The sequence below is a fragment of the Zophobas morio genome, unplaced genomic scaffold, assembly GCF_036711695.1.
Source record: "Zophobas morio isolate AGI-343-1 ecotype UQ-CSIRO unplaced genomic scaffold, CSIRO_AGI_Zmor_V1 ptg000007l, whole genome shotgun sequence".
NCBI lineage: Eukaryota > Metazoa > Arthropoda > Insecta > Coleoptera > Tenebrionidae > Zophobas > Zophobas morio.
Window position 1 is genome coordinate 7591099 of NW_026972112.1, and position 18069 is coordinate 7609167.

At 32.7% G+C, this 18069-nt stretch overlaps 3 protein-coding genes across 5 annotated transcripts in view; all 3 read left to right on the top strand.

The window, feature by feature from the left end:
• Positions 1-871: 871 nt before the first annotated feature.
• LOC135124067 (uncharacterized) lies at positions 872-2582 on the top strand. Its single transcript, XM_064048928.1, has 5 exons — positions 872-1066; positions 1327-1454; positions 1506-1715; positions 1764-1841; positions 1890-2582. Exons 1-5 carry the CDS (start codon positions 1024-1026, stop codon positions 2106-2108), a joined length of 678 nt encoding a protein of 225 aa, XP_063904998.1. The 5' UTR covers positions 872-1023; the 3' UTR covers positions 2109-2582.
• A 5480-nt stretch (positions 2583-8062) lies between these two features.
• Positions 8063-18069, top strand: part of LOC135124408 (uncharacterized) — a 66324-nt gene continuing 56317 nt past the window's right edge. For 2 of the 3 annotated variants that reach the window (XR_010279785.1, XR_010279784.1), the window contains exons 1-5: positions 8063-8164; positions 8238-8362; positions 8412-8621; positions 8674-8751; positions 8805-9033. Coding sequence is in view for 1 of the 3 variants with exons in the window: in XM_064049455.1 (XP_063905525.1) it covers positions 8122-8164; positions 8238-8362; positions 8412-8621; positions 8674-8751; positions 8805-8957 (609 nt within the window). In the remaining 2 variants the exon portion in view is untranslated. Of the gene's footprint in view, positions 8165-8237; positions 8363-8411; positions 8622-8673; positions 8752-8804; positions 9143-18069 lie in introns of those variants that run through there. The other variant, XM_064049455.1, reaches the window with a different exon arrangement.
• Positions 16986-17856, top strand: LOC135124409 (uncharacterized). The gene is made up of 5 exons (XM_064049456.1): positions 16986-17059; positions 17135-17262; positions 17310-17519; positions 17571-17648; positions 17704-17856. Exons 1-5 carry the CDS (start codon positions 17017-17019, stop codon positions 17854-17856), a joined length of 612 nt encoding a protein of 203 aa, XP_063905526.1. The 5' UTR covers positions 16986-17016.

The following is an 18069-nucleotide window of genomic DNA, read 5'->3' on the forward strand; positions in this document are numbered from 1 at the left end:
TATAAAACAGTTGGGCTTAGCTTTCCCAATGGAACACCTCACTGAAGAAACAGTTTCGGTTGTAGCAGATTTTTTTCCATTAATTATTACCATATAATAATAACAATATTCGGTAACTATTGTAGTCTAGAAATAAATAGATGATGGTTTTTGATTTAAGTTAGTTTTTATTTACTTACTTAAATCCGGTAATAAATAATGTTATAAATTTTAGTGTCTTAAATCAAAACTGTTGGGTTTTTTTTTAGAAAAAAATGGTACAAAATATTCTCAAAAAATTGAAAAAAAAATCGAACCCCCATGAAAACATTCCCAAAACATTTAATGTGACTCGATCTTGAAATGTGTGGCAATTAGTAACTTTTATGAAATAGAAATATATCTGTGTCCTTGTCATGCTCCGTCTTTTCGACAGCAGGTATTTTTTGCTTCCAGTATGGCGATCCTGTTACTGTCATTTGGCCGTCAATTGCCTTGGTGGTAACATGTCTTCCACGACTGTTTGCTGGTTACCGGTGACACTTTCTCGTTGAATAGGGCTGGAGTTACTTTGGGACTGGAATAGTGTTCTTTCCGGTCCGTTAACTCAATAATTCTAGTACAGTCTGTCGTAACCTCAAATCGTAAACACATCAACCTTTCGTTGACAGATAGCGAAAATTACTAGCCTCGCGCTATCTTTGTTTAACACATAGGTTAGGTTCCTCTCTGTCGAATTCCGACCACAGGCAGTTTGCCGTACTTTCTAAAAGTAATAGTAGATCTAGTGACTTTAAAAACATTTAAATCAACCTGACATCTAGCCGCAACTGCCAGTACTAGCCGATCCAGTGCACAGTTTCCAACTTTATCAACGCATTTTATTTTGACAGCGCTTGAAAAATAAAACAAGAGAACTGTGAATTCATAACCTAAATAAATCTTATCTATAAATACGGGACTTCACCATCACAAGTTTCCTCAATTAATCGAAGTTCTAAAGTGCATTATCAGTTTCTTTCCTTTACTTTTAGTTTGTTTAAAATGAAAACCATCGTGGGTAAAGTGGTCGTTCTGGGGCATCAAGGTATCGTAAGCATCCAATCTATATTTACAAACTGTTGAGAATAACAATAAACATCGAACAAGTTATCACAAAAACGCAATTTTTTATCAGTTGTTTTTGTTTCAATAAAGAAATTTCACAATGCTTTTCATTCATAATTTTTAATTTCAATTAACTTTATTAATTGTTGGTGTTTATTATCTTCGAGTTCAGATGATAGTATTTATCTAGTGCGTAGTCAACGTAAAACCCTACATTACACATTTATTTAATTGTTCTAGGTGTAGGGAAAACCAGTACAGTAATCCGGTATGTTGAAAATTCCTTCACGCACCACATCACTCCAACCGTAGGGGCTTCCTTCTTCAGTTGTAAGATCCTCATCGATGACATCACCGTCAAATTACAAGTAAAACCTGTGCACAATGTTGTCTTTAAAAAATGAACCGTGACATTTAAGATATGGGACACAGCCGGTCAAGAACGCTTCAAAGCCATGGCCCCCATGTTTTACCGCAATGCGAACGCCGCCTTAATCGTTTTTGACATCACTTCACAGCAGAGTTTTGAAAGTATGCAGGGGTGGGTTGTTGAATTACAAAGGAATGTTGAGAGTCCCATGGTTTTGTGTGTGGTAGGAAACAAAATTGATTTATCAAAAAACAGAGAAGTATGTATCAATTCTATTTTATTTTATTTACCAAAAAAAAAATGGTAGGTCACTAGAGATGAAGCCATTCAATATGCCAGAAGTATAGGCGCTTCATATCATGAATGTTCAGCAATGCAGGATCAGGTAATAGACAGTGTCATACTAAATTAAACTAACTTATTTAATTTAAAGGGAGTTGGAGTCGTTTTTGATGATGTAGCTCGTGGTTTGATAAGACTGTTTGGGAACACAACTGATCACAATTTAAAAGTGTACGACAGTGAAAACATTGACAACATAATGGCGAGTTCTAGTGAGTTGGAAGCAACCGATACAGGGAAAGAGGAGACTGTAAATTTGAGTATAAGGAGCATAGCGCATGGCAATACTGTTAAACCAAAATGTTGTTGATTTTTTGTTTTTATTGTATTGATTATAAAACTGCCATATCTGTAATTCAGGCACAACTATTAATTGTGATCAATTAGTACTAGTTTTGTATATGCAGACCTTACAAGAATAATATTTATGGTATTATCAGATTAATTTGAGCTGTAGTTAAGCATCATTGAGGAGGTAAATTATTTCTAAGATATGTGATATAATGAGCAAATGATGAGTAACAATTTTACGTAATTAAATACACGGAAAAATGTTTTATAGACTGAAATTTTATCGTCGTTTACAACTTTATTAATTACTGTTGTCAGTATTAATCCAATGTGAAAGGTGTGAATGACATTTTACAAGAACTGAAGTGAGCTCACTTTACAGCAAGAAGTTCACTATAATTTATGTAATTTAAAAGTAACGAATTATTTCACGCTTTTAATATTTTTTGTATAATACTATGTTACTTTATTTTAATAAAATTGTAGAAAAGTAGTCTTGTTTTTTAATTTATGAGAGCATTAATAAATAATTCGCTCATAAAGATGTTCACAGATTTATTATAATTTACATTATAATATATACAATACAATACTGTGATTATCCAAACATCCCGCCATCGTTTGTTGAGTAAAGAAAATTTTAAAACCCGCGAAAAATTCATAATTAGGCTCGAGCTACTTCGAGAATAAATGTTCAAATTCAAGCTGCAAGACAACTGTTAAATTTGCAAAGGAATAATTAGACATGAAATAAAGTATGGCAGTCAACAAGAGGGCGTTGTATCACGAGCGGAGTTTGGGGCTCTTGGTCGTGGCTGTTCTCCTACCACGACGGACGACGGTGATTCTAGCAACCACTATCGCACAGCACCCCTCCATTACGAATATGCCGTACGAGCATCTTGGCCGCCCCTGACTTCCATTCAAAATCTGCGTCTTTTGTGCAAATAGCGCGATAAATCCCGCCAGCTTGACTAGGAACCGCGCCCTCCGCTTCTGCCACGTGTTTGTGTGTTATTTACGTCAATTCCATTTTAAATGTTCACTTTCAATAACTCTGATATTAAACTACAACCAAACAAATGTGAAAGTTTCAAAAAAGAGCAATAAACAACATTTAAATTCGCCATACACTCTCTTGAAATTTGAAACAGCAAAGAATTTTTATCTGAGATTAAAAAAGGATATCAGACAATTATATGATGGAACATGGTTCCATCATTAATCAACAAAATATTTACGTGGTCAAAAAACTAGCAAAGATTTATAAGAACAAAAAAGATCTGGTGTGAAATAAAACTTGCGCAGACAAAACTATTATGTGAAGTTAGGAACTGCAGAGCATGAAAATTTATGTTCAATTTAAATTACACAGCAAAAAAAATTACTAAGGCTAAAACTGTCAGATAGAGAAAAATTGTAAAGCTAACAAAATTACATGAGATTAATATTTGGTGTCTATTTGAGTTATTGGTTAATTTTTAAAAATTAAGTTATTCAGCTGCATTGTGGTCCATCGTTTTACATTCTCCCAAACAAAAATAAAAAAACATAGCAAGCAATCTGGAGGTTCAAAATGGCGTCGAATGAATGCGTCGTTCCAGAAATGCGATCAATCCTGTGCAAATAACGCTCTAAATCAAAGAAATAAAATGCACGTCCCACATGACCCACAATGTTGTTAATTTTTTCAACGAAATTTTACACTTCCAACATGTGCTCGGTTTCAAAATATTCTTTCAACATGGCCGCTGCCAAAACAAAGAATTTACCTGATGTTAAATTATGTCACACCCTATCCACGATTCAAACAAAGAATTTACATTATGTTAAATTGTGTCACACTTTATCAACGATTTAAAGAAAGAATTTACATTATGTTAAATTATGCCACACTTTATTAATGGTTCAAACAAAGAATTTACATTATGTTAAATGATGCCACACTTTATCAACGATTCTTACAAAGAATGAACGTGATGTGAAGTTATGCCTTGTTTCAAATGGTTACTTAAAACAATTAACTTTCAGAGTTTATGTCGTGGACAATGACTGTCCTCAGCTTATCCACACATGATAAATAAACACAAAATATATCCGGCGTTGAGAGGAAAATGTCACATTTCCCAAAAAAAGACACTGGGGTCGCTAAAATTTTGTCAGAAGTCAAACACAAGAAGCTCAAGATTCTTTCAAATTTTTTCAAAAGCCAAACGTAAAGTAACTGAAATTCTTTCAAAATTTTTGAAAAATCTAACATAAGGGGCTAGATTCTTTGAATTTTTTGAAAACTCAAATATTGGAAGCCCTGTAGATTCTTTCACATTCCCAAAAAAGACACTGGAGGCCCTTGAGAGTCTTTCAAACTTTGTTAAAAATCAAACATAAGGAGCCCGAGATTCCTTCAAACTATTTTAAAAATCAAACATAAAGATCCCCGAGATTCTTTTAAAGTTTTCCAAAAATCAAAGATAAGGAGCCTCAGAGATTCTTTCACATTTCCCAAAAAAGACACTGAAGGCCTATGAGATTGTTTCAAACTTTTTCAAGAATCAAACATAAGAATCCCGAGGTTATTTCAAACTTTTTCAAACATCAAACATAGGGATCCACGGAAATCCTTTCACATTTTCTAAAAAAAGACACTAGGGTCCCTGAATCTTTATTAGAAGTCAAACACAAGAAGTCCGAGATTCTTTCAGATTTTTTCAAAAGTCAAACATAAGGAACCTGAGATTCTTTCAAACTTTTTCAAAAATCAAATATAAGGGGTCAGGTTCTTTAAATTTTTTGAAAAATCAAACATTGGAAGCTCCGTAGATTCTTCCACATTTCCTAAAAAAAGGCACTGACTCTTTCAAACTTTGTTACAAATCAAACATAAAGAACCCGAGATTCTTTTAAACTTTTTCAAATATCCAAGATAAGGAGATTCAGGGATTCTTTCACATTTCCCAAAAAAGACACTGAAGGCCGAATGAAATTTTTTCAAACTTTTTCAGGAATCAAACATAAGAATCCCGAGGTTATTTCAAACTCTTTCAAACATCAAACATAGGAATCCACGGAAATCCTTTCACATTTTCTAAAAAAAGACACTAGGGTCCCTGAATCTTTATTAGAAGTCAAACACAAGAAGTCCGAGATTCTTTGAGATTTTTTCAAAAGTCGAACATAAGGAACCTGAGCTTCTTTCAAACTTTTTCAAAAATCAAACATAAGGGGCTAGGTTCTCTCAATTTTTTGAAAAATCAAACATTGGAAGCTCCGTAGATTCTTCCACATTTCCTAAAAAAAAGGCACTGAAGGCCTCCCAGACTCTTTCGAACTTTGTTAAAAATCAAACATAAGAAGCCCGAGATTCCTGCAAACTATTTTAAAAATCAAACATAAAGAACCCGAGATTCTTTCAAACTTTTTCGAGGATCAAACATAAGGATCCCGAGGTTTTTTCAAACTTTTGCAAAAATCAAATATAGGGATCCATTGAAATTCTTTCACATTTCCTAAAAAAATAGGCACTGGGGTCGCTGAAACTTTGCCAGAAGTCAAACGCAAGAAGCTCGAGATTTTTTCAAATTCTTTCAAAAGTCAAACATAAGGAACCTGAGATTCTTTCAAACTTTTTCAAAAATCAAACATAAGGGGTCAGGCACTTTCAATTTTTTGAAAAATCAAACATTGGAAGCCCCGTAGATTCTTCCACATTTCCTAAAAAAAAGGCACTGACTCTTTCAAACTTTGTTAAAAATTAAACATAAGGATCCCGAGATTCCTTCAAACTATTTTAAAAGTCAAACATAAAGAACCCGAGATTCTTTCAAACTTTTTCAAACATCAAACATAGGGATCCACGGAAATTCTTTCATGTTTTCTAAAAAAAGACAATAGGGTCCCTGAATCTTTGTTAGAAGTCAAATACAAGAAGTCCGAGATTCTTTCTATTTTTTTCAAAAGTCAAACATAAGGGGCCAGATTCTTTCAATTTTTTGAAAAATCAAACATTGGAAGCTCCGTAGATTCTTCCACATTTCCTATAAAAAGCACTGAAGGCCTCCCAGACTCTTTCGAACTTTGTTAAAAATCAAACATAAGAAGCCCGAGATTCCTTCAAACTATTTTAAAAATCAAACATAAAGAACCCGAGATTCTTTCAAACTTTTTCGAGGATCAAACAAAGGATCCCGAGGTTTTTTAAAACTTTTGCAAGAATCAAATCTAGAAATCCAGAGGAATTCTTTCACATTTCCTAAAAAAAAGACACTGGGGTCGCTGCAAATTTGCCAGAAGTCAAACACAAGAAGCCCGAAATTTTTTCAAATTTTTTCAAAAGTCAAACATAAGGAACCTGAGATTCTTTCAAACTTTTTCAAAAATCAAACATAAGGGGTCAGGCACTTTCAATTTTTTGAAAAATCAAACATTGGAAGCCCCGTAGATTCTTCCACATTTCCTAAAGAAAAGGCACTGACTCTTTCAAACTTTGTTAAAAATCAAACATAACGAGCCCGAGATTCCTTCAAACTATTTTAAAAGTCAAATATAACGAACCCGAGACTCTTTTCAACTTTTTCATAAATCAAATACTGGAAGTCCCGGAGATTCTTGCAGATTTCCTAAAAAAAGAGCCAAGATTCTTTTTCAAAGATCTAACATAAGGAGCTCGGATGATAACGATGATAATAACTGCCCAAGGGGAGAAATTCTTAATCCCCCCGTAACTCAGTGCACGATATTATGAATTCGACCGTACTTTCACGGTCCTTTTCCCAGAGTGGGACAACGTTAGGTTAACTGCCGTAAATGAACTATTAGCAATCTTGTGTGAGGAATTTAGAAGTGTTATAATGTAACACTTAAGTATAAGCATCCAGAAACCCTACTCATAATTTGGTAAACAAAGGGTGAGTCCTGACTAAGTGAATCTCATGAAATCTCCCAGCAAGCGCTTTTATCTGAACAAACTTATGACTGTTAAATTGTGTTACAACCAGTCAACCATTAAAATCCTAACGTGAACTGTGAATTTACGAACAACAATAAAACTAATTTACACCACGTGTTGGCGTCGGTCGAAAATTTGCATATTTCCGCTTGGAAAAATCCTAAGAATTATCTACGCGTGTAGGGGAAACTGTGGCGTCATCGTCGTTACGATTAATTTTCGTTAAACAAAGGCTTCCCCCTTTCTCTAACTACCAAACTAACTAAACTTAACCTAGTTTCCTTACCGCGTGTTTCACTCATCAAAACAAAATAAAAACAGTGACGCGCCACTTACCCTCTACCAAACAAGTCAGCTTCTAATAATCCTCTCACTACCAGCCCTCTAACTAAAATTCCCTAGCAGAACGATGAACTACCAGAAAAAGAACTAAACGTGCACATGGTTGCCTATGTTTAACGATCCTCTTGATTGATTTTTTTTTCAAATTCAAATTATTCTAATGCGATTTCGCCTCGCTGTTTTTTTTTTCAGTGCGAAATTTTAATTCAAATCTGATCACCACAATGTGGTTTATATGAAGAATGTGAATTTACAAACAATCAAACAAAGTAATACGAAATATTGAAAACATTATCAAAATGTCACACTTTCCCATTCTCATTCCCCCTTGTCAAAGGAAAAAAGATAAAACTGTTTATATTTGTAAGTTGCGCCTCCTTCCTTTTACTTCTCTGCATAAAAAAAAATCGACATCTAATTATTGTAGATTATTAGTATTACATTATTCAGACTCTTGTTACTGAGTTATAATAAGCAATTAAATACAATAAAATGCATAGTTAGAGGTAAAATCAAACAAACAAAAATAGAAAGAAAGACAAGTAGGTGTGCCGTCACACTCTGTAACCTTATCAATATGTATTATACTTTTAACAGCACTGGAAAAACCAAACTATAGATTATGAATAACTTAATCTTAATATATAAAATCTTATCTATAAATTTTTCTTTCACAATCACAAGTCTCCTCATTTAATCGATAGTGAAGTGTTGGTTTCCTTACTTTAATTTTAATTTCTTTAAGATGGACACAATCACTCGTAAAGTAATTGTTTTAGGGGACCAAGGTATCCTAAGCTCACAATCTATATTGACATTAATAGTAATTTATATATAATATTATTTATTTTATATTTTTAGGTGTGGGAAAAACCAGTACTATCACTCGTTATGTTAAAAAGTCTTTCCCTAATAACACAAGACCAACTATAGGAGGTTCTTTATTCGTTTACAAACATGTAGATAACATCACCATCAAATTAGAGGTAAACACACTTTACACAATTTAACTGAAATAAAAACATAACATTTAAGATATGGGATACTGCCGGTCAAGAACGCTATAAATCCGTGGTTCCCAAATTTTACCGGGGAACAAACGCCGCCATAATCGTTTTTGACGTCACGTCACAGCAGACTTTTGAAAGCGTACAAGAATGGGTTGCTGAATTAAAAACAATTGTTGAAAGTCCGATGGTTTTATGTGTGGTAGGAAACAAAATTGATTTAAGAGAAAATAGGCAAGTATGTATTGCTTTCGCTTTGTTTTATTTATTAAATTAAAAAAAATTGCTAGGTCTCTACAGATGACGCCTATCAATATGCCAGAAGTATAGGCGCTTCGTACTACGAATGTTCAGCAAAGCAAGATCAGGTAATGTAGGAACATCATGTTAAATAGTTAAAACTAAGTTATTTTATTTAAAGGGGGTTGAGGTTATTTTTGATGATGTAGCTCGTGCGTTGCAAAGACTGTATGGGAACAACTGTACAAGAAACGAGGAAACTGAAAATTTAAGTATAAGGGGCACAGCACATGGCAGTGCGGTTAATCCGAACTTTTGTGGTTTCCCGATTTAAACATTAAATTTCGCGCCAAGAAAAGCAGCAACGACCGATGCTCAACCGCATTAAAGAATAAAATCATTTCGGCACTGTAGTCGACCAGAAAGTAGGACGATGCTGCTGCAAATCCGTCTTTGACGGCATCGATTGTGAATACTTAATTATTCTTAATAAAATCCTATCTAATTTTACAATAACAAGTTTATTCATTTAGTCACAATAGTTCAAGTACAGTGTTGGTTATTTAAAATGGAAACCAACCCTATTAAAGTGATCAGGTATCAGGTTTTCAAATTTCGTATTGTAATGGCTTTGGATCACTAGATTGAAGATTTCAGTAGTCAAAATATCAGGGTTATAATAACTTGAGGATTTTAGTATTAAGGGTTTCAATGTTTATATGTAGTTTTGAGATTTCAAATTTATTGTTCGGAGTTTCACGATTCTAAATTTTTCAATTGCGGATTTTAGTAAGTATTCCGGATTTCGGCACGGTCAGTTTTAAAATTACGACCGTGGATTTCGGGTTTCATCATTTCAGGATTCAGTCTCAAGATTTATAATTTAAGGACTTGAGATTTCAAAATTCACCATTCAAAATTTTGGGATCCACATCTTTCCACGCGAGATTAAAAATTTGGGGATTTTATTATTTTAAGTTTCGAGAATCACAGGTTGGTTTATTGTGAACCGCAGCTTCCATAATTTTATACATTGATTAAATACATATAGATAGACCCATGCTATTGTTTGGAGCGAACAGGCCAACGGCCGGCGAACAAGAGATGGCGCACCAACAGTCGGCCGTCAAACGCCGGCGAAAAGCTTGGACACCAATCGCGCGCGTAGATAACTCAAATCACAGCAACAATACATTTAATAAAGCTACCACTCGATAGAGGGCGACGAAAAAATGTGTAAAAATCTCATAGTTATCATTTAAATAATTTGCAACGTTGCCAGATGAGCCTAACACAAATTTGCCGTTACTTCTAGCCAAGTAGGATTTATTTCGTTTAAAAGTTTCTGATAAAGAAATGGGATTATTATAATGAATAAAAATAAATAAAACAAACAAATTATTAAGTACTTGTTATTTTAAATACTTGTTAGTGCTAACATTATTATAAATACGGTCCGGTAACTCAAATTTTATAGAAAGAGTGAGATGTTTCAGGACGAGGCGACCGTAGGGAGCCGAGTTTTTAATTTCGAAACGAGTTCTGCGAAGAGTTATCGGAGGTATGTCGTTATGGATTTTATTTCATACTGTCAACATATTTTTTTTGTTCGATAAAATAATTACTATTTTGGAAAAAGTTCAAATCAAGTCACTTTTTCTGACATCGTTAGCAACCGCTGTTTGGCTAATGTTTTAATTTGTTTATTCGTGCAAATCAGCATCAAATGTTTAAACTAAAATTTATTAGTCTAGAGACGGACAGATATATCGTCGCCTGAGAACTTAAGTCGTCCACAGACCAGAGCGAGTCCGGGCCAATTTCGACCTTAGCGTTCAGACGCGATTTGGTCTACAGACCACATTCTAGAAACGTTTGCTGCCTTGCGTTAGAGCGAATTCGGTCCACGTCTACTGTAACGAAGGAACCGGTTTCTACCATAATTTCTGCGGGAAAGAATTGTTTGGTCGAATTTTACAACGAATCAGTGAACATACGTTCATTCGCATGTTTTCAAATCGTATCTTTTGATTTTGTTTGATAAAAATTTCTCAATTTAAAATACATGAAAAATGCAATACATGTTTTTCCTGAATTTAACAATAACATACTCTTAGTGATATTCGTTTATCTATTGTTTTTTTTTAAGAAGAGCAAAATATTTTAGTGTTTAAAAATTTCATTAAATATTCCTCAGAGCTGAATCCTTTAAAATAATATATGAACACCTCAATAAGTTAATCCAAAATATATTCATATGTTTGTAAACAAATTGCATGCATCACTACATATAGTATAAAACAAAGTCGCTTTCCGCTGTCTGTCCCTATGTATGCTTAGATCTCTAAAACTACGCCACGGATTTTGATACGGTTTTTTTAATAGATAGAGTGATTCAAGGGGAAGGTTTATATGTATAATAACATTCATTATATAGTAAAGAAATATTGTTATTAATAATTACATTTTTTCCGTTTACATTGCAAACGCAGGCTGAACCCTACGAGATTTCTCAAAATAATGTACGAAGTACGATATTGTACAGTTTGAAAAGGTCTACAGAAAACTGCGCGATGGTATATGTCTATCTCTTATAGATAACCCACAATAACATTGTTTTACTCCTAATTTAACGCGTGCGAAGCCGCGGGCAAAAGCTAGTTTTAGGATAAAGAATTAAATGCACACTGACATTCCTAAATGATACAATTTACAGTTAAAAATTTTTGACGTTCGGTTTACTTGAACAGTGGGTATTACATACAAACAAATACCAAAATTACATCACAATATTTGTTCGGCAAACAGAAGAGGAGCCGTATGAGAATAGAAAACAAGTTGTTACTGATGACTAGTTAAATTTAAAATCATTCCTTTTTAAAATATAAAAATTAAAATTATGTTAGGTGCTGCGTCTTTCGATAAAAATCCTAAGGGTATTCGGTAAATTGTATCTATTTGTAGTTGTAAACGAAAATAAATATTTTGTAGTTATTATTGTGAACTTCCTACGAATGCAACAGAGCCACAATAGATGAATTTATGGTACTGTTTCCCTCGTAATTTTCAGGTAGTCACCCAGATGTTACGATTCTGGAATTATTTGCCTGGTTTTCAAGTTTCTCCAGCGTTTTTAGATAACAATGTCCTATACGACCCGACGTATTTATTTTATCTTTTACGTGTATTAATGTTTTTCAGAATTTGACCATTTTCACTAATATCGTACAAGGATAAATGAACATGGTTTCGTCGAAAGTTGAGTGAGTGTCACTTTATTAATACGTAACTCTATATTTATCGTCTGTTAACATTTTATAATTTTTATATTACAGTTTTAAAGGAATTAGTCTTGTCAATTGTATTATAAGGATTAATTAAAAAATGTAAGAGTGTTTGAACACTACTAATTCATAAGCTGCTTAATGCAAATTTTTTAACTATAAATTTAATTTAATATAATGCGTAGTTGCGTACTGGCGGGTGTATTCTACAATTGCATTAAATATTTTATTTATGCTTTTGTAGTCTGTACTTACACATACATATTTTTTTAATTAGAAATATGATTTTTAAAGTAATCAGAATGTTAACCCTAATTACTCTGTACAGTCAGGGACACGGAATTTCAAACGACAACCAACTTTCTGACATTTAAAAACATTGTAGTCTTATACCTTATTGTCATTATGATTGACAGGTCGTTTGAAATTCCGTGTCCCACACTGTACATATGAGGTGAATGCAGCACAAAGGAAATATCTTGACACGAAATGCAAACATGACAATTAATAATTTTCTAATGACATTTACTGATTTGGATATAAGTGTATGACACATGACTTACAAAGAAAAACAGTTAATAAAAAATATACAATTTTATTGATTTTGTGAAAAGCATTGACAAGTTATTGGTTAAACTGTATAAAACATATTCCAGAATAAATTCAACTTTTATTTTACATAAAATACATAAATAAAACTGCATGGTTGCAAATAAAAATTATAACGCAATTATATATTACTATATCTACAAAAAGTTGTAGATATTCCTAAAAATTTTGTTTTTTTTCACGTTCGTTAAAAAAAGTGTAACATTTTTTATTAATTTTTGTTTATAAAGGATACATTCTTTTCAATGTACTAGAGGAGTGAAAAAAAATGTCACAGTTCATTTTTTCGCGCATTTAAATGAAACATTGTGTCGTAGCTTGTCATTTGTTAACGGAAGACATTTAAACGCAAAATATAGAAGCTGCCGTTGCTATGACGATTCATCAACACATTTGTCAGAAATTAAAATGCATTCAAAAATTGTATAATTTAATTCTTATTTAAGTGCACTGCACTAGTTTTCTCTCTGTTTTGTGCTAAACTGTTCACTCGCACCATGGAGTCGTACAGCGACGAAGATTTCTCGTGGTCTCCTGAAGAAATCATCAAGTCGGCAAGTACGGCCACATTTAATATTCCATGTTCCAAAATAAAGAGTTTTTGAAGTAGGTGGTTGTTGAGCTTTGTTATGAACGCGAAAAAAATTTTGAACTCAACTTGCGAGCAAAGTGACGTTTCTTCATTTGGCGGATTTGCGCACTCGCTTTCGGCTCTTGTGGCAAATTTTCCTTCTCGTGAAAAAAGATACACTTTACTCACTAGTTGCATAAAGAACTATTTACTTACATTGTTCGTATATTTTATTTTCTTAAATTTATTATTTAATTTTATATTTAAATTTATTTTACAATTTGTATATTATTTATCGATTTTTAGGTATACAATTTTTTGTACAGTTGTTTTGACGTTTTTAAAATCACAGACTTCGTGCTAACGACAAATTAAATTCGTCATTTAGGCCGAATCGCCCTGTATATATGTATATAATACATTTGACAAAACTAATTCCTTCAGAACTGTAATATAAAAATTAAATTATGAAATGTTAACACACGATAAACATCGAGTTATTAATAAAGTGACGCTCACTCAGCTTTCGATGAAACCATGTTCATTATCATTAATACATATAAATATTAATGAAAATTGTCAAATTCTGAAAAACAGTAATACACGTAAAAGATAAATAGGTTGGGTCGTATAGGACATTGTTATCTAAAAGTACTAGACAATGTTGAAAACCAGGCAAACAATTTCAGAATCGTAACATCTGAGTGACTACCTGAAAATTACGCGGGAAACACTACCATAAATTCATCTTTCTCTCTGTTGCATTCGTAGGAAGTTCACAATAATAACTACAAAATATTTATTTTCTTTACAGCTACAAGTACAAATTATGACTACAGTTAGGATTTTTATCGAAAGACGTACCACCTAATACAATTTTAATTTTTTCCTATTGTCATCCTGCTCCTCCAAACAAAAGTTTGCCCAACAAATATTGTGATGTAATTATGGTATTTGTATGTAATGCTCACTGTTCAAGTAAACCGAACGTCAGAAATTTTGAACTGTAAATTTTATCATTTAGGAAAGCCAGTGCGCATTTAATTCTTTATCCTATTTTTCGCTTCATTCTTAAGTACAAGCCAGGTAAGAACTGAAGTAGGTAAGAATTATCAATGAGACCGGCGGTCCTTCAGCAGCTCGTAAATGAAGAGATTTGTAATAAAGTTTCCTAGAACAGCCTGTCTCTTCAATGAAAATTTTAGTTTGTTAACGTAATTAAGTAGGTAGGTAAAATTTTAAACCGGATCCATATTTTTACTATGAAATGTGGGTACAATATGCTATATTCCTTTCTCGCTGCAAGACAGAACAAATAGATGAATAGTTTTTAAAACTGTTCCATTTTTCCACTGTTTATATTCTTGTGTCGAAGTGAAACACTAAAAAGCCGAAAGTCCGGAGATAAAAGAGTGAGTTTTATAAAACACATAAAAACGACTTCTTTTTGGAAAAGCTTATTTACTTAAATATTGTTCTGTAACGTCCCGCGACGTGAAATGGAGTTTCTTAATGTACAAAAGTATGTTGGATAATAACCGAAAAATTTTCTTGGTTAAAATTAAAGGAAACACAATTATTATTTGAAATTAAAATAAATAATATCAAGAACTTGTGCTATGTATGAAAAATATTCATTTTAAATAAGTAAACTATGTCAATAAACCATAAAACCACAACAATCTTTTTTTTGCAGAAATTATATTTCAATAAATTTTCAGTAGCGAGTTATCGATATACTTAATTGCATTTACAATATAAAATGTGAAAGAAAATGTCTTATTTTTTAGTTTATGCGGCATATGTTACCCGTTTTTTAAGACATATATGAATGGATATGTTTTGTCTTTAGTATATATCTGTCCGTCTCTAGACTAATAAATTTTAGTTTAAACATTTGATGCTGATTTGCACGAATAAACAAATTAAAACATTAGCCAAACAGCGGTTGCTAACGATGTCAGAAAAAGTGACTTGATTTGAACTTTTTCCAAAATAGTAATTATTTTATCGAACAAAAAAAATATGTTGACAGTATGAAATAAAATCCATAACGACATACCTCCGATAACTCTTTTCGCAGAACTCGTTTCGAAATTAAAAACTCGGCTCCCTACGGTCGCCTCGTCCTGAAACATCTCACTCTTTCTATAAAATTTGAGTTACCGGACCGTATTTATAATAATGTTAGCACTAACAAGTATTTAAAATAACAAGTACTTAATAATTTGTTTGTTTTATTTATTTTTATTCATTATAATAATCCCATTTCTTTATCAGAAACTTTTAAACGAAATAAATCCTACTTGGCTAGAAATAACGGCAAATTTGTGTTAGGCTCATCTGGCAACGTTGCAAATTATTTAAATGATAACTATGAGATTTTTACACATTTTTTCGTCGCCCTCTATCGAGTGGTAGCTTTATTAAATGTATTGTTGCTGTGATTTGAGTTATCTACGCGCGCGATTGGTGTCCAAGCTTTTCGCCGGCGTTTGACGGCCGACTGTTGGTGCGCCATCTCTTGTTCGCCGGCCGTTGGCCTGTTCGCTCCAAACAATAGCATGGGTCTATCTATATGTATTTAATCAATGTTTTATAGTGTCAATATTCAGACTTTGCGGACTTAAGAATTTAGGATTCAGAATTTCATGATTTTGAATTTCTAGAGTTACAATTTCGGAATTTGGAATTCCAAAGATCCAAAATCCTATCAACTCAAAGTTAAAAAAAAACTTGAATTTTGAAATTTATCTTTTATTTTAAGTTCCTGAATAATAAAATTGTTTTGCATTTGAACGCATTGGGTCATTTTAAGACACACTGTAAGTGCTCTATTTTGTTGACAGTTTATGGCCAAATTTTAAACTTTGAGAGGGTTGGCAACATATCGTAATTTTATCGGAGTGTGTGAGTTATCATAGTTTTTGAACCTTGGCTAAATTGTCAAGGATTTATTAACTTCTCAAGAATGTGTTGTAGATTTAATCGTCGACTTAACAAATAAATGATATGATATTATTAAACTAAATTCTTGCGACACTTAGAGAATTGTAGCCCATAACTGACGTCACTAGTGTGGCTTATCTTATGACATACAAATTTTCTGAAAAACCCGACATAAATGATTTACTTGTGTTATATTTTTAGTTCAGGACAATGCGCATGACATATTTTAACTTAATTAATAAAATTTTATATAAGCTTTTTTCAATGTTTTTTTTTTGGAATCTGCAATGATTTTTGGAGCTCGGGAAGTAGCTTCCAGTTTGCCAAAATTTTTCAGTGCCACAAGAATAATAATCTGTTTAAATTAGTTTTAAAAGCGAATTTTATGAAACATTAATAAATATTTCTTACTGGTTTTTAGAAATGTTAATGCTACTTATAATAAATGCACAAAATTCATTATCGGTTGACACAATATTTTAAACACTAATGCTTCGGAAAAAGCCGAACTTGCCACAGCAAAGTTATGAGATTGTAAATATTGAAAACATTATCAAAATTTCATACTTTCCCATTCTCATTCCCCCTTGTCAAAGGAACAGAGATACAAATAGGTATTTATATTTCTAAGTCTTCCACTCACTGTTCTCTACTTGTCCCATTAAAAATTATATACATCTGATTATTGTAGGTTATTAGTATTACATTATTCAGAGACTTGTTACTGAGTTATAATGAGCAATTTAAGTACAATAAAATGCATAGAAAGAAAAACAAGTAGTGTGGTGTCACAGTTTGTAACTTTATCAATATGTATGATGTACATGTACTTTTAACAACACTGGAAAACCAAACTCTAGATTGTGAATAACTTTTAATCTTAATACATAAAATCTTATCTATACATTTTTCTTTCACAATCTTCACATTTTATCGATAGTGAAGTGTTGGTTTCCTTACTTTAATTTTAATTGCTTAAGATGCAGACAATTAGCCATAAAGTAATTGTTTTAGGGAATCAAGGTATACTAAACACACAATATATGTTACTGATATTAAGATTAACTGTATATAATATTATTTATTTTATAATTTTAGGTGTGGGAAAAACCAGTATTATTACTCGTTATGTTCAAAAATCTTACCTGCATAACACAAAACCAACCGTGGGGGGTTCTTTATTCGTTCACAGACTTGTCGTAGATAACTTCCCCATCAAATTACAGGTAGATACATTTTACAATATTTAACCAAAAAAAACATAACATTTAAGATATGGGATACTGCCGGTCAAGAACGCTATAGATCCGTGGTCTCCATGTTTTACCGTGGAACAAACGCCGCCATAATCGTTTTTGACGTCACGTCACAGCAGACTTTTGAACGCGTACAAGAATGGGTTGCTGAATTAAAAACAATTGTTGAAAGTCCGATGGTTTTATGTGTGGTAGGAAACAAAATTGATTTAAGAGAAAATAGGCAAGTATGTATTGCTTTCGTTTTGTTTTATTTATTAAATTAAAAAAAATGTTAGGTAACTAGAGATGAAGCCTATCAATATGCCAGAAGTATAGGCGCTTCGTATCATGAATGTTCAGCAATGCAAGATCAGGTAATGTTTGGACAGTATCATACTAAATTAAACTACTAAGTTATTTAATTTAAAGGGAGTTGAGGTAATTTTTGTTAGTCTAGCTCGTGCATTGCAAAGACTGTTTGGGAACAACTGTACAAGAAACGAGGAAACTGTAAATTTAAGTATAAGGAGAACAGTACATGGCAGTGCGGTTAGACCAAGGTGTTGTGGTGTCCCAATTTAAAACTTAATTTCGCGCCAAGAAAAGTAGCAACGCCCGATGCTCAACCGCATTAAAAAATCATTTCGCTAATGTAGTCAACCAGAAGTAGGACGAGCTGCTGGAAATGGGCTACTTGGTTTATAGAACAAATCTCAACGATATCTATCTTTGACGGTATTGATAAATTAGAGATTGTGGATACTTTATTATCTTAATAAAGCCTCTACTGTAATC